The 26078-nt window shown below is 36.7% G+C and overlaps 2 protein-coding genes across 2 annotated transcripts in view; one reads left to right on the forward strand and one right to left on the reverse strand.

The window, feature by feature from the left end:
• The first annotated feature begins 244 nt into the window (after positions 1–244).
• On the forward strand, positions 245–3083 carry LOC115994463 (serine hydroxymethyltransferase 4). The gene is made up of 4 exons (XM_031118634.1): positions 245–1011; positions 1430–1820; positions 1914–2015; positions 2520–3083. Exons 1-4 carry the CDS (start codon positions 334–336, stop codon positions 2762–2764), a joined length of 1416 nt encoding a protein of 471 aa, XP_030974494.1. The 5' UTR covers positions 245–333; the 3' UTR covers positions 2765–3083.
• Positions 3084–5450: 2367 nt separating this feature from the next.
• Positions 5451–26078, reverse strand: part of LOC115994183 (DNA repair protein RAD50) — a 45533-nt gene continuing 24905 nt past the window's right edge. The window contains exons 18-26 of the mRNA XM_031118240.1: positions 23934–24103; positions 23534–23858; positions 12428–12553; positions 12300–12352; positions 6802–6952; positions 6516–6578; positions 6301–6434; positions 6090–6218; positions 5451–5958 (exon numbers count right to left, since the gene is read on the reverse strand). Of these exons, the coding sequence (XP_030974100.1) occupies positions 5919–5958; positions 6090–6218; positions 6301–6434; positions 6516–6578; positions 6802–6952; positions 12300–12352; positions 12428–12553; positions 23534–23858; positions 23934–24103 (1191 nt within the window). The 3' untranslated portion in view covers positions 5451–5918. The remainder of the gene's footprint in view (positions 5959–6089; positions 6219–6300; positions 6435–6515; positions 6579–6801; positions 6953–12299; positions 12353–12427; positions 12554–23533; positions 23859–23933; positions 24104–26078) is intronic.

Below are 26078 nucleotides of genomic sequence, written 5' to 3' on the forward strand. Positions count from 1 at the left end.
GGAAAAAAATAAAATAAAAAAGAAAGAAAAGGAAAAATAGATAGGTAAGCTAGAAACATTGTGAGGTGTGGATTACACTACAGGGCCACCACCTACCCACCAAGAAAATAGTATAAATAAATAAATAAATAAAAAGAAGATTTTTTTTGGAGGAACATAATATAAAAGAAGAAGATTTTTAAGGAAGGGTATTGTAGTAATTTGGCAACCAAATAAACTCCTTCAAATAGCCCCTACAGATTAAACCCAGAACTCGCAGCAATTCATTGAATTTCATTTCATTTCTGCTCTTCTCTCTGTTTGTCCTCCTCAGATCAGAGTCAGTCCATAAAAATGGATCCCGTGAACGCTTGGGGAAACACACCTCTGAAAGCAGTGGACCCAGATATCCACGATCTAATCGAGAAGGAGAAGCGTCGTCAATGCCGTGGCATCGAGCTCATCGCTTCCGAGAACTTCACCTCCTTCGCTGTTATTGAAGCCTTAGGCAGTGCCCTGACCAACAAATACTCAGAAGGCATGCCAGGTAACCGATACTACGGAGGTAACGAATTCATCGACGAGATCGAGAATCTCTGCCGATCTCGAGCCCTCCAAACCTACCGTCTCGACCCAACCCAATGGGGTGTCAATGTGCAGCCATATTCAGGTTCACCAGCTAACTTCGCTGCCTACACCGCTGTGCTTCAACCACATGATCGTATCATGGGTTTGGATCTTCCATCTGGGGGTCATTTGACACATGGGTATTACACCTCTGGTGGGAAGAAGATCTCTGCTACCTCCATTTACTTCGAGAGTTTGCCTTATAAGGTGAATTCCACAACTGGGTATATCGATTATGATAAGTTAGAGGAGAAGGCCTTGGATTTCAGGCCAAGGTTGATCATTTGTGGTGGGAGTGCATATCCAAGGGACTGGGATTATGCTAGGTTCCGTTCTATTGCTGACAAATGTGGAGCCCTTTTGCTTTGTGACATGGCTCACATTAGTGGTCTTGTTGCTGCTCAGGTATATCCATATATCTTTCTTTTTCTTTTACATAGATCTACATCATGCATCTCGGTCATTCTACATCTGGTTTAACACTTCCATCAAATTGTAACTTGGTAGCTCATCCAGTAAATTTTTCCTTGTTTTGTCTAATAAGAGATCTGGGTCCAAAAACCAATTCTTCTCTGCTAAAGAAAAGTATCATGGAGTCATAGGATTAGGTTCAAATAAATAAAATAAAATAAAAAAAACAAAAGTTGTAACTTCAATCACAATTGAGTCTCAGAATATCTATTTTTAATCTTCCGTACTTTAAGACTGCCTCAAAATTTCGTTGTACAGATCTTACATGCAAAGAAAAGCATCTCTGGATTGCAAATCTGTTATTGGGTTTATTTTTAAAGATCCAAATAATTACATTTGTTGTTGGGTGTAGGAAGCTGCAAACCCCTTTGAGTACTGTGACATAGTTACAACCACAACCCACAAGAGCTTGAGGGGTCCCAGGGCTGGTATGATCTTCTACAGGAAGGGGCCAAAGCCAGCCAAGAAGGGCCAGCCAGAGGATGCAGTTTACGATTTTGAAGACAAGATCAACTTTGCTGTCTTCCCATCCCTTCAGGGTGGTCCTCACAATCACCAGATTGGTGCACTTGCTGTTGCTCTAAAACAGGCCATGACACCTGGCTTCAAGGCCTATGCCAAACAAGTTAAGGCCAATGCAGTTGCCCTTGGAAACTACCTCGTGGGCAAGGGATACAAGCTTGTCACTGGAGGAACTGAGAACCACCTTGTTCTCTGGGATCTTCGCCCTCTTGGCTTGACTGGTATAACAAATGACTCAATCACTTGGTTAAAGTAACTAACTGTTTTGGGCATTGCATTGATTCCACTAATGCAATTCTAATTTCTTGATGCAGGCAATAAGGTTGAGAAGCTCTGTGACTTGTGCAATATTACTGTGAACAAGAATGCTGTGTTTGGTGACAGCAGTGCCTTGGCTCCTGGAGGAGTACGAATTGGTAAGTACAACCATATAAATAAAACTGATTTAAATAATTAGCATCTATTTCTAATTACATCTGAAAGAAAGCAGAGGCCTTCATAAAACGTGATATTAGGTTGTCATTCTCTGAATGAGATGTCTAAGTTACTCATCTTTAAATGGTTGTATAAGCATCTCGTGAGAATGATTTTTAGAGAGCTTGACTTGTATGATAGTTTAGTGTCTTATATTGTGTTGAAATAAAATAATATTCTTCAATCTCTCTATCAAAGTCACCTTTCCCTTAGAAGCATGTGACAATTTATATCAGTGATTGCTTTCCACCTGGTAGAAAGATTTAAGGTGGAATACATTGTTCATGAAAACAAACAATTATTGTATTGTAATTTTCTGGTACTTGAATTTGCTAAACTTCTAGATATCCAGCTTGATTACTATACCTTTCAGTTGTTGATAATTTAAAGAACTGATTTTCTTTATCTGTCATGACTAAATAAGTAATGGTGAGTGTTTTTGACAGGTACCCCGGCCATGACTTCAAGAGGGTTGGTTGAGAAGGACTTTGAGCAGATAGGTGAGTTCCTTCACCGAGCTGTTTGTGTCACCTTGAGGATCCAAAAGGAGCATGGAAAGCTATTGAAGGACTTCAACAAGGGCCTGGTGAACAACAAGGACATTGAAGCCCTCAAGGCCGATGTTGAGAAGTTTTCATCCTCCTTTGACATGCCTGGCTTCCTGATGTCTGAGATGAAGTACCAGGATTAGAAATATGGAGCTTATTCACTGCTAAAACCATAAGATTCTGAGTCCTTACATCATAAACTCTCTTGGAGTTGCCTAATGTCCACAAAAAATTTGGTGAAAAGAAAAGCTTTGTTTTGCCATTTTGTTGTAGGTTAGCTGTTTCATTTCCAAAGGTTTTCTTTTTCTTTTTTTTTTCTGTTTTTTGGTCTGTGTTGTGAGAGTTTGATATCTATCCTCTCAATAACAAGTTGTGCTTTTTATTTCCATATTTTTTATTTTAGCAAATCGTGTGCTCTCGTTCGCACTTCTAATAAACAATGAAATTGCAGTTTCTGTAGATTTTCTTCTCTTTTTCCCTGCCAAAATGAGATTATGGTTTTTGCGAGAACGGCCGTGGGCTACATTGTTCCCCTTGCATTAAAGAGTTACGTTTGTACTTCACCAATCCAATTGTCACGAACTAGTTTTTTAGAATGTGCCTTATTGAAGTTTTCTATGCAATTGATGTGTTTTCTGCTAACATCATATGATAGGATTTCAAAGATGTGTCCATTTAAAAGGTCATGATTCAAAAGTGAATAAATTTAGTGTCTGGATTTTGGCAACTCATAACCTTGGTTTCCTTTAGCCATAATTAAATTATAAATGAGTTGGCAAGGCCTGGACCCTAAATTTATTTAACTTTGAACCATCATGGACACTATTTCAGTTTGAAATGGAGAGAATCCAGCCCGTGCTAATTTACAGCTTCTAAATTACTAATATTAAAGGATACATATGGATGTACAAGAAATGAAGAAAGTATGACCATATTTCATTCTTAATTACTCAAAGCACATGTCAAGAAAAACAAAGTTACGAAATAAAACAAATCGCCGGTTATAACGTCAACATAAGTTAGAACTTAGAACCGAAGACCTGTGAGATGGGAAGTACGACAGAATCAATTAAAAAAATTTAGCAAGAGGACTAACACAATTTTTTTTTTTTTTTTTTTTTTTTTTTTTTTTTTTTTTATGACTACCACAAGTTTTATCCCCGTTTTGCTTCCTTTCTACGTCCCTGGCCTAATTGGTTATCATATTTGCCACCGATGTCCAAAATTAAGCTCTAGAGTGAGGAGCGAAACATCTTTTTTTAGCATATTTTTCTAGAGTAATTTTCAGTACTCCTTATGTACAATGGTATAGTACACCTCTCTTATATAATAATGTGGCCAAAATAGTCAAATATCATCATTGGTCAAAATAATTAGTATTCTATTATTGTTTGCAAAATATTTAGCAATTTATCACCTTTTTAAAATTCGAGTATGTGAAACTCGAATTTCAAAAAATTAAGTTCTATAAAAAACTATTACGGTGTTACCCGTTGACCTGAAATTTAGAATTAGTAATGCCACGTGAAACTCGAGTTTTGTAAGTATGAGCTCCATGTTTGAAAGTCGATTTCACCATAATGGAGTTCCTTGTTGTGTAGTGTTGCAGTGTAGCCGTAGCTGCTGTAGCCGTAGCAAGTTCCAACTGACTCTCAGTCACTACCACTGTCTATTACTAGACAAGCTTAAACTGTAACTATTACTTTTTTTTCTAAAAAAGAAAGTTACACTTCAGTACTTATTCAATTCCACCTACGTCACACGCTCACTTGTCCCACAGGCAATTTCCTAGTATATTCTTATTAATTGATACATATATATATATATATATATATAAAATACCATAATACCACATTACCACCCACCATTTTGTCAATTTGTTTGTATCATTAATGTTACTATCCCACCTACCCCTCACTTGCTTTCATTACTCTTCCATAAGTCATATTTCTCTCTGCAATACAGCAATACTACCATCCTCTCTCTCTCTCTCTCTCTCTCTCAAAAGATATGTTGGATACCACTCCACGCCACACATTCTCTCTGAAGATATGTTGCAAAAAATCTGTTCTCATTTGTTCAAAAACCCGTTTGGTAATGTTATTCTAATAAATGTTGTTTAAGTTTTTTAAAAATATGTGTAGGTAAAATAGTATTGTGAAAATATATATTGTGTTGTTTAAACAATGAAAATTGTTACTTAAATACCTCAACCAAACACCCCCAAATTTTTAAAGAAAGTCACATTTTTTCTTTTCTTTTTTTAACTTGATTTTCTTAAAACTCGAGAACTCGAGCTTTAGGAATTCAAGTTTCAAAATAGTGGTAGATTGCTAATTATTTTGCAACCAATGATAAATCACTACATATTTCGGTCACAGTAGTATTTGGCTATTTTGGCCCACAATTAAACTTATTATAGAATCCACCATCCGTGTGAATAAAGAAGGTATCTGTGTAAAAGAAGAATGTATTTAGGGACCCATTTTTAGGGGTTAGACGAGTATTCAGGAAGTTGGGCACTTGTGTAAAACTGAAATATCATTACGATTTAACCAAAGCCGAAGATCAGGTGGCTCTTTTTTCTTTTTTGATATTAAGGTAAGAAATGACAAATATGAAGACCAAAAAAAAAGGGTCTCCGTTCTTTAAATTTGTGAAAAAAGTAGATTGACCCATAGATAGGGCAAATTATAGTAATCTGTTCCAGGGTGTTCAGTGGGTAAACTCATTAAAAAAAAAAATGGAAGGTTCACTTTGCAAACTTGTTTTTTAGATGAACCTTGGTCCTCCATTCATGGATCAGGTGGGAGGTGGTTTAGTATATAATTTAAATGATAAATACTGGTCATTTGCAAAGCAACGTTCAGCCGCAATATGATGTTTCTCAAGTCCTGTAAAATATAGACATTCATCTTACATTGTCTGAAACTAAATGGATGCAATACTTTAAGCATCTTGGTCCTCTTGCCTTCAGCTTGTGGTTTGGTTAATTAATACCACAAGAAAGGAGAGAGTAAATCCTCAAGCTTCAACTAGCTGTAATTGAATTCTCTTGCCCTCAACATCATCATGATTTCCAACTAATCCAAACGAATAAAAATGCGTGCAGCCAAAATTCCTTGTTTAACGTTGCCTTTTGTAAAGCCCACATCACATCATTAGTGCATGATAATTAATTTTTTACCATACAAGCTTACATATTCTGGGATTGTGCCCATTCTGTAGAGAACTTTAAATATGCAGCAGCTACATCCCAATAAATGATAGTATGCATAAGACTCATTTGGAGAATCCTCAATCAAATATCTCCTGGGCTTCAATTACACTGTGCTGACTGAAAAAGAGAGCAGGACAAGCTAGGGTGATTGGACTGAGTCTGAGTGTATAAATTGAATTTAAGTCGAAAATATAAAAATAAAAAGCAGAAGGAAAATCAGATCAAGAAAGAAAAAATTATGATCTTACTGGTCATCCTTTGCGACCCGATAATATTTTTCTGCATGCTGTCGTTGACCGATTAGTTGAGCAAAACGCTCATCATGAGTAATCACTATCAGCTGAAAATTTTCCTGGCCCTTTCTGTCCTCCATAATTCTGAAGAAAGAGGACAGAAGATGGGTAAATGCAGGCCTTCATTCTGTAATGGACTCTCAAGTGAAGATAAGTAAATTCATACCTCAGAAGAGCTGCAGCTAGACTCTCAGCATTTGGGCCATCTAAGTTTGTGGTCGGTTCATCTAGTGCTAGTATACCACAGTTGAGGCAGAAAGTTTCAGCTAATGCCAACCGTATGATCAGGGACGCAAGAACCTGAACTAAACAATTATTTTCCAATTCCTTGTAAAAGAAAGAGGCAGTAGAATACAAAGTAAGCATTTAACGATCACTCACCTTCTGCCCAGCACTACACCTTCCCCTCATTTCTAACTCTGCATCACCAGTCTGCATGAGAACCTGTATAAAAATAAAAAAAATGCAACAAAAACAAAAGAAAAGTTATTGATGAATAATAAAATGTTACAAATTACGCAATGGGTGATCTTGAACCCAGAAAATTTCACTCCACCTTGCTCTTACATAGAAGGAGGCACATTTGAGCTAAAACTCGTTGGCAAAGCTATAATAATAATAATGATAAGAGAAGGAAAGAAAGAACAGTTGAAAATAGTTTCCATACCTTGTAGCTGTAAGAACGAGTCCCAGCACCTTCAGAATCTGAATGGATACTTATGTAATCTATATCTTGTCCTCTGTAAGTTTGCTGCCACAATTCTCTTATAATTTTATTTATTTCCTCCATTTTCATTGTGTGGAAGCGCATAAGTGCTCTGAAAGGATATGGATGAAGAGAAATGATTATCAAAACATTGTCAACATTCATAAGAGAACTTTCATCATCAGTTTTGTACCAGTAATAAGAACCATAAAACAATGTCTTTTCTTTTCTTTTTCTTTTTTTGGTTGAATAAAACAGTGCCTTGTCTAATCCACTATTTTTCAACATCAGGTAATGCTGAGTAATTTAAACAATGCCTCTGCTGAATATGGCCCGAGAGAATTCCATCCATGGAAAAATAAAAAATAAAAAACCAAGTTATTAGATAATTAAGAATATAGAGATGTCTATTGGAAAAAATATAGATGATTGCAGCGATTAAAGAGAGATGGGAATGTGATAAATTCTATAGCAATAACTGCAATATAGACAATCTGTTCTCTACTGTTATAGAATTTAAAGATAGTAAATTTACTAACACTTAGATCTTTTCTCTCTCCTTCATCCCCAAATTGCTATAGAATTTATCATATGCCTTAGATTTAGCCTTTTGGACAGGTAGGCTGCTATAATTCTAGGGGTGGCAAAATTGGACACGATCCGTGAACCCAACATGACACGACACGAAATTAGTAGGTTATGGGTTGAAGCTTAATGGGTTAATGTCATATTCGGATTGACATGATTGACCCGTTTAATAAATGGGTTGTGCTAGTGTTCAACATATGGAACCCGTTTGACCCGTTTAATTAAATGACATTTTACTAATATACCAATCAAACCCAAGGTACATAAACTTATTAGTTGTTGTGGTTTATTTTCTTTGACATATTGTGATTGATTATTTATTTATTTATTTTTTGATAAGTAATAAGAATTTTATTAATCAAACTGAAAAATAGAAGAAAGCAAGTACAAGGTGTTCATAATGGTGAACACAAAGAAATGCTACAAACAAACAAAAAGCAACAAACAAACAAACAGCACCAAACAACAAAAATAAACTTAATGAGCAATACTAAGAGACGAAATAAACTCCAAGATAGTGGAACAATCCGAGAAGCCCCAACACCTAGACCAATCAAATAAAGTCTTTTGGCATAGCGCTTGTAACTGAACCAAGGATTTCTCGGTATCCTCAAAAGAGCGCCGATTTCTTTTCGTCCAAACAATCCACATCAAACAGCCAAGAACCATATTCCAAATGTCTGAATTAAATTTTCCCAGCCAAAAGCTCCAACAATACACCAAGCTTTCCACAGAGCCTGGCATGACCCATTGAGTCCCAAAGATCTAAAACATATAAACCCACAAAGAGTGAGCTATAGGACAGTGGAGGAGAAGATGATCCACAGTTTCCTCATTCCGATGACACATACAACACCAATTCACCAAAATGCGACCCCTAAGCATAAGATTATCCAATGTAAGGATCTGCCCATGAACCGCTATCCACACAAAAAAAGCGACCCTCTTAGGGATTTTAGCTTTCCAAACATCCTTCCACGGAAAAATGGATACAGCTGCACCCCTAATGGTATTATAATAGGACCTGGTATCAAATTTGCCATTCCCTTTGAGACACCAATGAGAAGTGTCACTCCCACCTATGATAAATAGTCTTATAAATTGCCACATAATGGGTTGAAAAAGATGACTCCACAACCTTTGTCCATAGTATGAAACTAGAGGTGGAGTTAATTTCAAATTAGAAATTTGGCAAGACGCTCTAAAATCTAAAGGCTTTTGATTAAGTAGGATTACAAGAATACATGGAATGTAAGTCAAGTAAAAATAGGAACAAAAATGAAGGGGCAGTAAGACTCGATGGTCAAGAAATATTAAAGAGTGATAACTCATAAAATTGGAGAGATTGATGAGGATATAAATCATAGGATAATAGCACGGTGTATGAAGTGGAGAAGTACATCAGCAGTATTATGTCATCTTAGAATAGCTAATAAGTTTATAAGACAAACCATGCTCTATGGTATTGAATGTTAGACCAACATATTCATAAAATAATAGTAGTTGAAATGAGAATGTTAAGATGAACTAGTGGAAATACATAGAAATATTGGATTTGAAACAAGGAACTTTGCTTGAAGATACAAGTGGCCCTATTGATAAAAAGTTGAGGTAGAGCCGCTTGAGATGGTTTCATAATGTTCAAAGGAGAGCGATTAATACACTAATGAGGAAGAGTGGGTTAATTCAAGTTGAGGGAAGGAAAATGGTAGAGGAAGACCAAAACTAACATTAGTTGATGTAGGACGAAATCCGCTATTTAATTTTTGTAATTTATTAATTTTGGTATTTTTATGTAATTTCATTATTTTAGGTTTAGGGTATTTACTTCCTTGTTTTTAGGTGCTTTTAATGTTTTTTAGGTCAAATTTCATTCTCATTATGGTTAGGTATTAATTAGGATTTATTTTAGAATATATTTTCTTATCTTTCAAGTTTTATGGAGCCTTTAAATAGGCCTCTAAGTCTGTATACGTTTTTAAGAGATTATTATTAATAAAATTCAGACTATCTATTGTTCTCTCTAGTGATTCAAGATCTATCACCCTGTAGATTCAAGGGACTCCTCATGGATTTGAGGTTTACTACCATAAACTAATATGTTAGTTTCTGTTCCATCAAAGAGAGCATCATGTATGCTTTCTTTGGGCTTCCACGACATCAGTTGCTATCAGAACCTTGACTTACCCTAGTTTGATGGCTAATGGTGTGATGGTAACCACCACAACGACAACGACGAAGTTGAAGAAACAATCTTCACTAGGGCTGAGTTCCACCAATTTCCTGAAGAGAGACAACAAATTATGGGCGTAATCTGGCCAGGGATTTCTACTCTTCTTGCTAGGAAATCATCTCACAACAATAATGATCAATATATTCAAAGACACACTCCTAACTACAAGAAAATTCTATTCTTTGATGGAGAGATGCTTAAGTTGGATTTTATTGATTGGCTTCTTGATTTGGAAGAGTATTTTAATTTTTGGAAGATATGTTATGAAGAAAAAGTATGGCTTGTGTTTAATAAATTAGACGGTGAAGCAGAGGAATGGTGGGAAGACATTCAAATCGATAGAAAGTGTCAAGGTAAGCATCCAATTCACTCTTGGCAAAGAATGTAAAATGTATTGATTTATTTATGGTTTCCTCATGACTATTATGATATACTAGATTATACAAGTGTTGACTATAGATCTATATATTCGTATGAAAAACAATATGTTCAAAACAGGAAAGGGCAACCACAAAACAAAAATTATTACAGCCAAGTCCATGTTTCAAGATAAGAAAAGTGTTTGAGGGTTGACAAGATGCAACCAATTTCTAAAGAAAATTTTGAAGTTGTTGAACTGAAGCTTAAAGATAGCACTTTCCAAAATTTTGATGAAGAGGTCAAAGAAAAGAAGATTTAGTTGATTATGGATAATGATAGAAATCAAGAGATGGTAGTTATTGAGAATATTGTGGAAGGTCCAATTGAGATGAGGATGAGTCCATCACCCACAATCACCATGTTCCAGTTGGTTTGCTGAAGATGACTACCCGATCTATTGATTTTCTTGGAGTAAAGAATTTTGATTTTATTATCAACACTTTGTTGATTGATGTTGCAAATAAATTGAAGGCAAATGAGAAGAAATTTTATGCTACACTATACAAAGGATACAAGTTTCAAAATCGAATCAAGTTACTAAAGCATTCAAAGTATATGTTTATTTCGAGAGAAAGATTTCAAATCTCAACTATTAACTCAAGGACAAGCTTTTAATGCCTTTTAGGTCAAATTTGATTCCCATTATAGTTAGGTATTAATTAGGATTTATTTTAGAATATATTTTGTCTGTCAAGTTTTACCAGGCCTTTAAATAAGCCTCTAAGTTTTAAATGTTTTTAAGTGATTATTATTAATAAAAGGGTTTGATTAATGTGTGCCCTTAGGGCACACATTAAGCTATCCATTTTTGGAAACAATTTCTCGAGAATTGAAAAAAATGTCAATACTTTTTCAATTCCCGAGAAAATTTTTTCCAAAAATGAAAATTATTGTGTGCCCTTAGGGCACACATTAGAAAAATCCTTAATAAAATTCAAACTTTGTTTATTCTTTTCTCTGGTAAATTATAGATCTATCACCTGATAGATTCAAGGGACTCCTCATAAATTCGAGGTTTACTACCAAAAACTAACAGTTTAGTTTCTATTCCATCAAAAAGAGCATCGTATGTGCTTTCTTTAAGCTTCCGCGACATCATTAGTAGAAATTGTTGAAAAGAACATTTCAATTATGGAAGTTACATAAGAGTATAATTTCAAATGGAATAGAATGGCAAAAAAAACACATGTGGTCAACCCTAATTAATCTTATGAAGATGCATAGCCAACCCCAAAAAATTTGAGACCAAGGCTTTGTTGTTGCTGACTAATAAGTAATACACACATTCTGGGTCTTAAGCAGACAACTTCACCCTTCAAATTGTTCTTCGATGAGGGTGTGGCATTTGAGCTTGAGCTCATTGGCTAAAGCAGGTATAATTAAGTGAAGGAATTGGAGGGCAAAAGGAGCATGGATCATGACAGAGAGAAACATAATGTCTTATGATTCTGTTGGATTACCAGTTGTCCTAAAGGTTGAAGCTTTAAAGTATGACAACAGTGTTTATTTAGCATGCCACAAACTACAGCCCATCATGTCTTGGCCTGCCAAACAAGTTATGACAAATTTGGGCCTTGCACGTACATAATAGAAGAATTTACTAGAAAGGAAGTCACAAAGACCAAAGGTAAGTATCTCATAAACAATAAGACTACAATACCTAGGTGAACCATCATTTGCAGAAGCGACACTGCATATTAAGCATACCACACTCTAAAACATGAATCAAATGTAAGCTTTCCCCTCAAACCTGAACAGATATGGGCCTAGGAAGTGGGACAATAATGCCGATACTTGAAATTTTTTTGAACTTTATGTATACACCATGTATGGGTTCCCCTCTTTTCAACTAAATTGCTTACTACTTTTTTTTATAAGTAAATTGCTTATTACTTATCCACTGCCTCCCCCCCACCCTCAAAAAGAAAAGGAAAAAAAAAATTGGGTCAATTCACGTACTTGATTTAAAAGAGATATGCACTGCATAAAGCAGAATGTAAAAACAATATATGTAGCTTATCCCAAATGGGTAAGAGTTTTACCACGAGTATAACACAAAGATAAATTCTTTTAAAATAATAGCATAATGCATTGGTTTAAGGGGTTGCCCATAATCAAACATAACTGAATAAATTTAGGAAGACTTTAAACCTTGATTAAATTATTGCGGGTGATATAAAGAAACAAATGAATAGTAGTATTTATCCAAGAATCTTACTTGTCAAGCGCATTGTAGTATCTGTCCAGGTCCTTGTTTGCCATCTCTGTTGTCTGTCAAAATAAAGTTCAGGTTAATAATACAATGGAATGAGTAGCAAAGGAGATAACCTAAAAAACATATCCCACCTTAAGCTGGATTAGCTGATCAAAGTACCGCTTGTCAATGTCCTTGTATTGTGCCTGTTTAAGATCAATTTTGTTTTTTGAAATATTACTTTGGTAAACGGACGTCGTTCCATGACACCTGTTTAACTGCCATGAAAATTACCAAGGTATTAATTCTTTTCATGTAAGTAAAGGACTGCTTCAAAACAAAATTTTAATAAGTGAACTTAAAAGCATAAAAAAGGTGTATAAGATAGAAACCACATTCAAATCACTCTTCAGCTATTGGCCTTCAATGTGTTTTAGAATGTGAGCACTTGCAACCATAACTTTCTTAGTAATGGCAATTAGTCACCTTTTTCTCCACTTCTTTCTTTCTCTCCCCAAGCAATTAGAACTTAATCTCTTTCACATTTAGGGACCAAAAGTGTATTTTAGTATAAAAAAAATAAAAAAAAATAAAAAAAGACTAGAGTACACTTTTAGCCCTAGAACAAACTCTTTCAAATTTTCATCCTTCAACCTAATTGCACACATTAACTGATCCTCTAACCTACCTTGCACTTCACATTCTGCAGGTCCAGCACCATGAAAGGAGTTTTCATCTTCTATATCATCATTCTCATCCCCGTGGCTGAACAAGTTTTCTCCAACACAAGTGCATGGGTAACTCACCAATAAAATAAAAAAGACAAGGCCTTTGAAATGCCATGTGATGCGGGAGACGCAAGAAGATTATTATTTAGCACTATTTATGTTTGCAAGTCAATTGTATTTTTATGTTTAAGGTCCTAATAGTTTATTAGGCTATTAATATTTTAATTTGGAAGCAAGGTTATTTTTGTAATAAGGCAATTAGGGTTTCCTAGCCAATTAGAACTAGGGTTTAACAATATTTTATAAGCAACCTATTGTACTCCATGAGGAGTTAGTTGATATTTTGATAAATGAAAAAATGACCACTTGGTCTCTTTCTCTGGTCTGGTGCTGACTCCAGACCCACCCTAGGTGCTAACTCCTAATGGTTTTCCCGCTTGGTGCTGACTCCAAGCAAGGCTTAGGTGCTAACTCCTAGGTCATATCCCTTTATTTTATTGTTATTTTAGTTTTGTTTTGGTTGTCCTGCATAAGTTTTGGTATCAGAACAAACACGATCTGTTTGAAGCATCGTCGCAGTCAATCTAGAACCAGAAAAATATTACCAAAAAAAAAAAAAAAAAAATCCATTCACCTTATTTTTTTCTACCACCAGAAGGTTACCCATCAACCCAAGCTCTTAGACCCAACAACCAACAAACCCCACAGCCAGACCTGGTCAGGTTCTTTCAAGAAGTTTCTTCGCACGCCACGACCCATTGGAAAGCCAACGCTCATCCCACGTCTGTCAGATCGCACCACAGTGAGCCCCACCACCATCCTCTTCTTGGTATTGCACCACCATGACCCTCAATTGCCCAGCACCATGCCTCCGCAATCCCTTCCATCTCACAAGTAACAATAACTAGCCTTTTATTTAATTTAAAACCCCAGCACCTTATTTTCTATTCAAACTCTTCCCGATCATTTTTTAATTTGCAACCCCACATTGTTTTCCCACTAAGAACAACTTGGCCCGGTCCGTTTGAAATAAAGAAATCAAATTGAAACCCATTAAACTACTTGACCCAGTCAAAACAACAAACTCATTATACAGTCACACAAGCCCTTGACCAAACCCATTTCATTAACAAGACCCCAAGTCTAGCTTTATACCCAAACCCTTAGCTCCGGTTTAAAATAAAGAAATCAATCAATATAGCCTTTTGCCTTTAATTGACAAACCATCAGCCCCACCAAGCCCACTCATCACTAGTGTTCCAACCGTCAGGTTTTACTTGGTAAGGCCACGGCAATGCCTTCTTTAGTGGGCCATACTTAGCAAGTCAAGTTGGCAAAATCTTTTCGCCCAGTGAGCTATGATAATATCAGAAGCACCTTATTTTGATGGTTGTAAAACTAATCCATAGGATTTTGTCAATTGGATGAATGGGATGGAGCAATTCTTTGAGCAAGCAAATTTTGTGGATAACAAAAAAGTCAGGTATGCAAAGTTGAAGTTAAGAGGTGGAGCACAAATGTTTTGGGAAGATCTTGAATATTTCCGCTATCTAAAGTATGAACCTGCCATTAGCGTGTGGGAAGATATGAAAGAAAAGTTTTGTGATGAGTATTTGTCATCGTACTTCTGAGCTAAGTATCTACCACAATCTCAGTGTGGTACTTTTCAAGTTGAAGCAAATACAATGAATCACCATCCCATTTCATGTCCTTGGTGCACTTTTGAACAAAATACCAAGGAATTAAAGAAATTATCTAAAAAGCTCACGAAAGGTGTTCAAGACATGATTGCTTAAATGAAGCAAATGAAAACTCAAACCGATTCAATTGGGAAACCAAGGATAATTGGTCACGATGAAATTATTGCTACCCCCATAGAAGACAACATTGATGATGATATCTTGGTAGTGGAGAAACCTCAAGTAACAACAAAGCCTAATGTAGACAAAGACATACATGCCTCGACAAGTTTTGCTTTAACATGCATGCAAGGAAACGAATCTATTGAAGAGCGGCAAGGTGTAGAGATGGTTTCTAAAGAGAGTATTATGTTAGAGAGTGCACATGGTAACACCAAAGCCTAATGTTGACAAAGACATACATGCCTCGACAAATGTTGCTTTAACATGCATGCAAGGAAACGAATCTATTGAAGAGCAGCAAGGTGTAGAGATGCTTTCTAAAGAGAGTATTATGTTAGAGGGTGCACATGATGTAATATTGGAAGCTAATGAATTTGCTTTTGATCAACCTTCCATGGTGCATGAAGACAAATAGTTTGCTAAAGTGGAGAAAGTGGATAACATAGTGCTTCCAATGGTTCAAGATAAGATTGTGTTGACTCCACACATTGATTTTGTTATTTCAGAAGAGTTTGACATGGTGGAATTCAAGGTTTTTCTTTTCTCTATGCTCCCTAAGGTGATTCCAGACTTGAAGCAAGTGTTACTTGTCAGCATCCTAATCTTTCAATACTTTAGAACTCGAGGTCGAGTTTAGCATCCTAATCCTTCAATGCTTTAGAACTCAAGATCGAGTTTTCTTCAACCAAAGGAGAATGATGCGGGAGACGCAAGAAGATTATTATTTAGTATTATTTATGTTTGCAAGTCAATTGTATTTTTATGTTTTAGGTCCTAGTAGTTTATTAGGCTATTAGTATTTTAATTTGGAAGCAAGGTTATTTTTGTAATAAGCCAATTAGGATTTTCTAGTCAATTAGAACTAGGGTTTAGCAATTCTTTAAAAGCAACCTATTGTACTCTGTGAGGAATTAGTTGATATTTTGATGAATGAAAAAATGACCATTTGGTCTCTTTCTCTGGTATAGTGCTGATTCCAGGTCCACCCTAGGTGCTGACTCCTAGTGGTTTCCCTGCTTGGTGCTGACTCCAAGCAAGGCCTAGGTGCTAACTCCTAGGTCATATGCCTTTATTGTATTGTTGTTTCAATTTTGTTTTCGTTGTCCTGCGTGGTACTATCATGTTATTCAAATCAACATGTGTATGCAAACCTTCTGTCCAAAATAACACTTTTAAAAGTTGCATCAAACGCTTAGTGTGCATCACTCTCTTGAATAGTTTCTTTTATATGAACTGAAGTATTCACCTATAAACTATCATCATCAAAGTAGACATCAAAGGTTGGTGGAAAATCCTAAACTATAGAACAAACTCTTTCAAATTTTCATCCTTCAACCTAATTGCACACACCAACAGATCCTCTAATCTACCTTGCACTTCACGTTCTGCAGGTCCAGCACCATGAAAGGAGTTTTCATCTCCTATATCATCATTCTCATCCTTGTGGCTGAACGAGTTTTCTCCAACACAAGTGCATGTGTAACTCACCAATAAAATAAAAAAAGACAAGGAATTTGAAATGCCATGCCTAGTCCAGTAGCTACAGAAATGATTAAAATAACCTCAAATTAATAAAACAGAGGCTGAATCTAAATCCAAATAAGATACTAGAGAACTAACAAACTACCAAACACTGGTTTCAAACATTTTTATTTTAGCTAAATGCAATGTACATTGCCTAGGTTCAGCTTCCTTCCAAAGAGTATATTTCTTTTTCATCTAGATAAAGCCCTATAGCACCAAAGATTCTCAGCCGTAGGACACATCAGAAATAGCAGTTCCAGTAGTGAAAGCTGTGCCCAGAGGAAGAAGGAACTTGACACAATACTCCACAGAAGCTACCCCCTAACTCCGACCTCCCAGTCTCACTTTCTCCCTCTGCCCTTCCCCTGTTACTGCCCAAAAATGCATATTAAAAGACATTCACCAAGACTTGAGATTTATGGTCAGGCTGCAGCCCACCTAATTTCACCAGCTTCTTGCATCTTATCCCATTTTCCATTATGTCTCAAACTTTTGTTGTATTTGATTGGCAAAGGGAGGCATTTTTAAAGCATTTAAAAAAATAAAAATAAAAAACAGCGGATGAAATGGGCCTCAATAATGAAGCCCATATCTCAAAACTAATCCATGCCAACCCACAAAAGGTAATTAAGTAAATACCTCTACCTATTTTAGTCTGGAGGCCCCACCACTATCAGCCCAAGCACTCAGCTCACAAGCCATATCCAAAGGTTAATTTAGTCACTCCCCAATATACCAAACACAGCTTCTACTTAGAATTCCAAGGCTCTCTCGGTCATCATGGAGCCCATCTCTGTGGAGGTTGAGAACCCACAGGATGCCAAGCTTATCTTGCAGGACTAAAGTACCATTCCGTTGGTATCGGCACTGCCTTGCACTGGTGGTCTTGGATCCCAATACTAACACCGCAGGTGATTTGACAGAATTTCAACAACAAATCCAGAAGCTTTTATTTGATCATGCCGTCAACGCGAGTAGATCATAGGGAGCTTCAAACAAGTGGATTTTGGAACTCCGTGATGGGAGAAGAGTGGTGGTGCCAATTGAGATTGGGACACAGTGAGCAGATTTCTCTAGGGTTTTAGTTTCTGATGAAGAGTTTTAAGGTTATTGAAGATTCAAGGAAATTCTCTTAGAGGATGTAGATTCCGTGAATTGGTCTAAGGAAGGTGATGAGATGGTTGAAGCTCAACCATGTGAGGATTATTCAGAACCCCTGAAAGTGACTCCCTTGGCTATATCAAATCCTTTTGAGGCCGAGGATGTAGAGATTTCTTCTGTTTCTTTGGAAGATGGTGAGTCTGAAAAAAAATCTCACCTGTCACCTTGGGTTAGAAGTAAGTTCCAGGAGTTTGATACTTTTTTAGAGACTCCAGTTGAAGGTTTGGAAGAACTAGCAACTAATTTCCTCTTGGTTGTTGAAGAAAAATTGAGGCAAAGGGCTGCTGAGAATGCTCAAAATAAATCAAAGGGAGGAGGGAAGGGTTTACAGGAGTTGAGGAGTTTATTTAGTTTTGTTAATTATGATTCCTCCTCTGTTAAGTCTCACAGCTCCAATTGGGAAAGGGCTTTATTTGCGTCTTAATGAATCTAAAGATAGTCTCTTGGAATGTGAGGGGGTTAAATGAAGGGGATAAGAGGCTTCAAATTAGGAATTTTTTTAGAATATGGCGGGTTGATATCATTTGTCTGCAAGAGACCAAGATGGAGTTGATCATCAACGGTTTTATTAGAAGTCTTTGGGGTTGTCATTATGTTGATTGGGTTTACTTGAGTTCTATGGGTGCTTCATTAGAAGTCTTTGGGGTTGTCATTATGTTGATTGGGTTTACTTGAGTTCTATGGGTGCTTTGGGTGGGATTTTGGTTATATGGGATAGGAGGGTAGCAGAGAAGTTGGAAGAAACGGTGGGGAAATTTTCGGTTTCCTATAGATTCAAAAATGTGGGGGGATAATTTTGAATGGGCTGTTTCTGATGTTTATGGTCCTAATGTGGATAGGGAGAGAAGCTCAATGTGGGAGGAGTTGCTGGGTCTTTATAGTTGGTGGAATTTGCCATGGTGTATGGGTGGTGATTTCAATGCAGTTCGTTTTCCTTCTGAGCAATTGGGGGCTGAAAACTTCACTCAGGGTATGCAAGATGTCTCAGATTTCATTTCTATTCATGGGTTAATGGATATTCCTTTGGAGGATGGCAGATATACATGGTCCAATTCTATGCCCGGATCTAGGATAGAACATTTTCTCTTTTCGCTGAAGTGGGAAGATTTTTATCCCAATATTTATTTAAAAATATGGTTGTTCTTATCATACCACTTTCCAATTTTGTTGGGGAGTGACGAAGTTCAAAAGGGACGAAGCCCTTTTCATTTCAAAAAAATGCGGCTTCAAGTTGATGGTTTTGTGGGGAAGGTAAAGTCTTGGTGGGATTCTTATCTTTTTTATGGTACTCCTAAGGTTGGCTATGAAGTTGAATGCTTTAAAGGTAAATTTAAAAAGGTGGAATGAAACAGAGTTTCGGAATGTAACTATAAATAAATAAAAAATGAAATGGTGGAATGATTTGAATGCTCTGGATTCTATAGATGATAATTCTTCTTTATCTTAAGATGAGAAACTGGAAAAGGAGAGGATTAGTAGGAAATTGAAAAGACCACTCTATTGGAAGAGACTAGTTGGAGACAAATGGCAAGGGTGATATCTTTGAAGGAAGGGCACAACAATACAAAAATTTCTCACCAGATGGCTAACTCAAAGATCAGGAAGTTATTGAAGACAGTATTCTTCCGTTTTATAAAAATCTATACACTGAAGATAAGGCCCATTGCCCCCATCCAGATGTGCTGAATTTTCCCAAGATCTCTAGGGATAAAGCTGGTTGGTTGGAGCAGCTGTTTGATGAAGCAGAGAGTTTTGGAGTGGTTAAGGATTTCAATGGCTACAAAGCTCCTGGACTTGACAGTTCCTATGGCCTTCTTTCAAACTTGTTGGGACATTTTTAAAGCCAATCTTCTGGCAGTCTTTCAGTACTTTTTTGATAATGCTCAATTGGAGAAAAGTTTGAATGCCACTTTTTTTGCCTTCATTCCTAAAAATTTGGATGCAGTGGAGGTGAAATATTTTCAGCCTGTTAGTCTGATTGGGGGATATGCAAAATCATTTCTAAAGTCTTAGCTAACAAGCTGAAAATGGTGCATGGGGACATTATTTTTTTAATCTCAGAATGCCTTTGTTAGAGAAAGGCAGAATTTATCACTAACGAATGCTTGAATAGCAAGCTAAAATTAGGAGTTCCTGGGGCTTTGTGTAAGTTGGATATGGAGAAGGCGTATGATCATGTGAACTAAGGCTTTCTTATTTACATGATAGAGCGTTGTGGCTTTCCTGATAAATGGAGGTGGTTTTTTTTCTGCATCTCTACAGCCAAATTCTCAATCCTCATCAAGGGAGTTCCTTGTGGGTTCTTTGAGAGCTCTAGGGGCATAAGACAAGGTGATCCTTTTTCCCCATTGTTGTTTGTCAATGTCATGGATGCTTTTAGTAAAATGTTGGATAAGGCAGTGAGGGATGGTCTCCTGTTTGGTGTTAGTGTGGCTTCTATGGGTAACTCCTTGCAGGAGACTCATCTTCTCTTTCCGGATGATGCCTTGGTTTTATGTGATGTTGTTCTTGATCAGATTTTGCTTCTTCGACTGATGCTTTTATGGTTTGAAATAGTCTCAAGGCTGAAAATTAACATGGGCAAATCAGAATTAGGCCCTGTGGGTGTGGTTCCAAATTAGTGGAGTTGGTTGATGCATTAGGGAGCAAGCAAGGTTCACCCCCGATGAAATATTTAAGCCTTCCTTTGGGTGCTAAATCCAAAGAGGAGATAATTTGGAATCCAATTATTGAAAAGGTGGAAAAGGTGGAAAGGAGATTAGTGGGATGGAAACACTTGTATAAAGGTGGTAAAGTTACCCTAATTAAGAGTACATCATCTAATCAGTCTACTTATTTCCTCTCTTTTTCCTATCCTGGTGGATGTTGCAAACCACATTTTTTTTGATAAGTAAAAGTTTATTGATCTCAAAAAATGGAACACCCTAGTACACAGGGAGTGTACAAGGGTTCAAACAATCAAGAACAAAAATTACAAGAATCTAAGAAATCAAGAAAGGAAGGAAAGGATTGGTTCCGCAAAGCAGCCAACCAATCCATTAATGTTCTAAAGAAAAATAGCTTCAAATCTGATATGGATCTCTCCTTATCTTCAAAGCACCGATTATTTCTCTCCCTCCAAAGGCACCACAATAAGCAATGGGGAACCATAAGCCATATATACCCATTTCGATGACGGCCAAAATTGCCTTGCCAACATGCTAGAAGCCCCACTACATATTGCGGCATAACGCAACTCACTCCAAACAACCCGAACACCATAGCCCACATATCCATTGCAACCGGACAATGAAGAAAAAGATGATCAACCGATTCCCCATTACACTTGCACATGTAGCACCAGTCTAATATCCAAACCTTCCTTCTTGGTAAATTGTCAATCGTTAAGCATTTCCCTAAAGCAACAATCCAAACAAAGAAAGCTACTCGAGAAGGAATCTTCTGCTTCCAAATGCTTTTCCAAGGAAAACAATAGTCATTAGGGCCCACTAAGAGATTGTAATAATCCCTAACTGTGAAGCCCTTCTCTCTAACAGATTTCCAGCACATTTTATCCTCACCAAGCCCTCTAACCGACACACCATATATGATATCCATGAAACTGGCCAGCGCCTCTAGTTCCCGAGCATGCACACCCCTAAAGAAACTTACATCCCAAAATAGGATTCCATTATCAAACTTCATGACCTCAGCCACACTAACCTCTTGATCTCGGCAGAATCTAAACAATTCAGGATAGCTGACTGCAAGAGAAGTTTCACCACACCAACGGTCTTGCCAAAATTTCACCCTAGACCCATCCCCAATCTCATATAGAATGTGTCGAGAGAAAGTAGGCCATCCCCGACTAATATTTTTCCACAAGCCAACACCATATGGACCGTTAGTAGGCCTAGTACACCAACTACCCCATTCACAACCATATTTCACAGCTATCACTTGCCTCCAAAGAGCAGCCCTCTCCATCCCAAATCTCCATAGCCACTTCCCAAGTAGAGCTTCATTAAAAAGTCTTACCTTATCCCTAAACCACCCGAAGCAATGGGAGTGCAAACAGTAGCCCATTTGACCAAATGGAATTTTGGTTCATCACCAATGCCACCCCATAAAAAATCCCTCTGAAGTTTCTCAATTCTGTTAGCATTGAACAACTTCAACAGAATTTTCTTTGAAGTAGTTTGGGGGATGAATCAAAAATTCACTTGGTAAAATGGGCTTCAATTTGTGCTCCTTTTCAATCTTGGAGTTTGGAAATTAGAAATTTAAGATATTTTAATGAAGTTTTTCTAGGAAAATGGTTATGGATATTTGGAACTGAACGAGAGGAATTGTGGAGGAGAGCGACAAGGATTAAATATGGTTGTGAAAGGGGAGGTTGGTGTTCTAATCCTGTGGAAGTCCATTAGTTGTGGCTGGCCTACATTCTCTCAATACATTCAATTTAAGGTGGGGGTTGGGTCTACAGTTAAATTCTGGCAGGATGTGTGGTGTGGGGATACCCTCTTAAAAATGTGTTTTTTGGAATTATTCACAATAAATTGAAATAAGGAGGCTTGTGTTGATCCTATGAAGTTCTCCAATGGAGTTCTGTTTTGGGATTTGAGTTTTATTAGAGCTATTCAAGATTGGGAATTGAAGTCTTTATCCAATTTCATGGATAGTATTTATGGAATCCCATTGAGGGGGTGAGAATAAAATTTGCTGCATGCTTGCTAAGAAAAGGGGTTTTAAGGTTATTTTGTATTACCAGGTTTTGACTGGAAGTAGTGATCAATCCTTCCCTTGGAAGTCTATCTGGAAGCCTAAGGTTCCTTCTAGAATTACTTTTTTTTTTTTTTTTTTAACTGTAGCTTTGGGGAAGATGTTGACAATTGATATTTTACTTAAGGGGAAGATTTGGATTTGAGATTGGTGTTTTATGTGTAAAAGCAATGGGGAATCAGTAGATCATCTTCTTATCCATTGTCCTATTGCTACGGAACTATAGTCTATGGTGTTCACCTTGTTTGGCATTCATTAGGTAACGCTGAAGACGATTGTTGATCTTTTAGCATGTTGGCAAGGGAAGTTTGGGCGATCAAAATGGTGTTATATGGATGGTCGTTCCTCATTGCTTGACGTGGTGCATTTGGCGAGAAAGAAATAACCAAAATTTTGAGGATTCTAAAAGAACAATTCCTGACCTTAAACTTTTCTTCCTCAAAACTTTATCAAACTAGTCATTTATAGTAGGCAGTCATTCTATTTTTTTGGTTTTTTCTTTGATGGATGCTTGTAATTTGTGTTTTTGATTGTTCTTGTACCTAGTGTATACTTCCTGTATACTAGGGCAACTTTTTTTTTTTATATTTTAATTAAAAAATCTCATTACTTATATAATAAAACAAAAAAAGGGAAGATTACATTAGGTATTTTAAAATCTTAGTGGGTGAAAAACAAATCAATACACCCAAGGAATTTGTGGAGAGAGAAATCAAAGAACTTTCAAGGGCAGGAGTTGTCGATTGTGAGGGCCAAATTGATGTTTGTCAACTCCTTTTTTCATTCGCTGGTAGTAGATGCCGGCTGGGAAGACCAAAGGATATTGTAGATGTCATACTCTGTATTTTTTGAGAGTTCTTAGGGCTTTAGGAGGAAATACATATAGTATTAGTATACTCACCGAACTAGAGAATGGTTGTACTTTATATTTTGGATCTTAATACAAATATTCATTACCCATCATTAAAAAAATAAAAAGTATATAAATAAAGAAGAAGAAGAAGAAGAAGATAGCATAACCATACAAATAATTCTACAACAGCTTTGCATGATTTATTGACTTTACATCATATCAAATAATAGTTTCTGCTCTATTGTTAAAAAGGAGAGGGAGGGGGCACGTCTCCATGTTTAAAACAGACACCAAACATCAATGAATCGGCCATGCTACTTAAATTGGAAGGCAAATATACAATAAGGTGTCTGTAGTATATATAAATACCTCTGAAAGAAGTCTCTCTCTTTCCTGGGCAAGCTTTCCAAGTTCAGCTTCAAATGTTGAAACCCCACCAATCTTCAATATTCTTTCTTCCAGTAATTCAATGTCACGGGTAAGTTCATCTACTTCGGCCTTTGTTTTCCTGTAATTCAAGTTGTCCTCAATGTTTCGTCTTAATTGATCTTGATTCCTCATCAAGTCTTTACTTTTGTTTAGTTCAGCTAAAATTTCCTGCTTCCTAATGTCACAACTTTGGAGCTGAGATTCTGATAGAGATTTCTTTTCTTGCAGTTCTTTCAGCCTATCTCCTTTCTTTAAATCATGATACCTGTTAGAACAATATGATGATCAAGATCAACGCATTGGAGACCTTACACATCAAATCTCGGGCTCAAAAACTTACTCTTTAATTTTAGAATTAATTTTGAGAAGACTCTCGACTTCCTGCTGGTAATTTCTTTTTTGCTCAGACTGCTCCTCATATTCTCGATTAAGCTTAGCTTTCAATTCATTGTAGTCACTCAGAAATTTATCTTTCTCCTTGGATAAAGGGCCAAGAGCCTCCGTCAAATGCTGAGAGTAACAAAAAGATCATTGCATTGTGCATATCAATACAATAATGATAAAACTTTCTTTTCAAGAAAACTGCACACAGTAAACAAGGTAGAGCAAAGAGTCCAAGGTTTCCAAATCTTGTGGCCCTAAGAGATATACAACATTAAGCATTTGGTTAGGTTCTCTTATATCTGAAGATGCACAGCACCACCTACTTGACCAAACTTATTGAAATGGAAAATTAGACACAGATAACTGATGTATCCCATAATCAATCACATCACAAACTAAATAATTGCAAGTTCTATGATAAGACAACAATAAAAAGAACTCACTTATGAATGGAAGCACTTGCACATTCAGATTGGGAAGAATTACCCTCAGGAAATCTATTACCAGATATTGCACTTTTCTTGGGGAAACTAGATTACTTGGGAAGCAAACTGTTCTTACTTGTATAAGTCATGGGCAAAACAGTAGTATCATTTAATCACATATGTACATAATATTTATGTGTGTGAGGGTAATTAATTTTTGTGCCCTAAAATCACTTCGCCAAAACAACCTTAATTCCACAAAACATCTTCTAATGTTGATAGTGGTGCTTGAAGCCAAAAACAAGTAACAACTGAGTGAGTTTTTTGCACAGGGAAGGGGGGAAGGGAATGGGAGGAAGCAACAGATTTATTTTCTCCATCAAGACCACAAGTATTTTCTCATCTCACTATGTCCTTCCAAATTAGTTTTTCAGTTTCATTTATTAGGTTATTTGTCAACAAAAAGTCATTGATTTCATGACAACTAAACTCTTCAATCTCTTTCTCCATTATAAGAGCACTAGCATTAGCTCTTCTAAAAAATTTAGCATTTGACACATCAAAAAGTTACTTCATTTACTATAACATACCATTTTACAAATCACTCTACTTCACATCTTTTAATTTTCACTTCTGTTTATTTTTTTATTAATTTCAGTCTCTCTTTCACTCTCTTCCTCTCTTTGACACACCATTTTACAACTCACTCTACATTACATCTTTTGAATTTTCAATTCTATTTATTTTTTTATTCATTTCATTCTCTCTCTCTCTCTCTCTCAAAACAGCCACACAAAAATCCTTCTACATTGCATGAGCTAAATCCACTCCTCTCTCTCTCTCTCTCTCTCTCACCTTTCTCTTTTCTCTCAATCTCTCATCTCTCTATTTGGGTTGAAATTGGGTTGTGGGGTCACAATTTTAGGATGACGATGTCCAATCGGCTGGATTTTTTGGGTTTGCTATGGTGGTGAAGTGCTAGGATTGCCTCTCTCCTAGGTTCATTGATGGTGGTGGATGGTTTTTATCGGCAGCCAATGATTGGTGGGTTTGGCCGATGATTGGGTTGGTGGATTTGGTGGTTGAAGGTGGTGCTTGACAGCACGAGCTTAAAGGTGGGTTTAGCCGGTGATGGGTTTGGCTTTGTGGGTTTTTCTGTTGGATTTGTTTTCTGTGATAGATGAGTTTGGCCGGTGATTGGGTTTTGTGGATTTTGTGGTTGAAGGTGGTGCTTGGTGGGTTTTGCCAGTTATTTTGTTTGTTGTGATTGGTGGAGATTGGCAGAGGTGTTGTTGAAGATGGGTCTATGATTGGTGGTGATTGGCATAGGCGTTGTTGAAGGTGGGTCTGTGATTGTTTTTCTGTGGCAGTGGGGATAGAGAGAGAGAAGTCAGAGGCAACCAGAGAGAGAGAGAGTCAGTAGAGAGGAGAGAGAGATGAATAAAAAATATTTAAAAATTTAGAACGTATGACCGTACCATCTCAAAGCTAGAACATCACTATAGCTCAAAGCTAAATTTTTTTAGATTTGAAACATCTGATGTAAGTGAGTTTTTTGATGTTTGGAGTGCTAAATGCTAAAAGTTTAGCATTTAGCACACCTGATGCTAATGCTCTAATGGATTATATGTGCTTCTATAGTTCTCCCTTTTTTCATTTTTTTATCAAGAAAAAAT

Source organism: Quercus lobata, chromosome 6 (genome assembly GCF_001633185.2).
Source record: "Quercus lobata isolate SW786 chromosome 6, ValleyOak3.0 Primary Assembly, whole genome shotgun sequence".
NCBI classification, from domain to species: domain Eukaryota; kingdom Viridiplantae; phylum Streptophyta; class Magnoliopsida; order Fagales; family Fagaceae; genus Quercus; species Quercus lobata.

What these genes read in the sequence shown, in the direction of transcription:
- LOC115994463 (XM_031118634.1), top strand. Translation starts at nt 334, where the DNA reads ATGGATCCCGTGAACGCTTGGGGAAACACACCTCTGAAAGCAGTGGAC. An exon ending in GTGGTCTTGTTGCTGCTCAG is followed by an intron (nt 1,012 to 1,429) that starts GTATATCCATAT and finishes TGTTGGGTGTAG; the next exon opens with GAAGCTGCAAACCCCTTTGA. An exon ending in TCGCCCTCTTGGCTTGACTG is followed by an intron (nt 1,821 to 1,913) that starts GTATAACAAATG and finishes TTCTTGATGCAG; the next exon opens with GCAATAAGGTTGAGAAGCTC.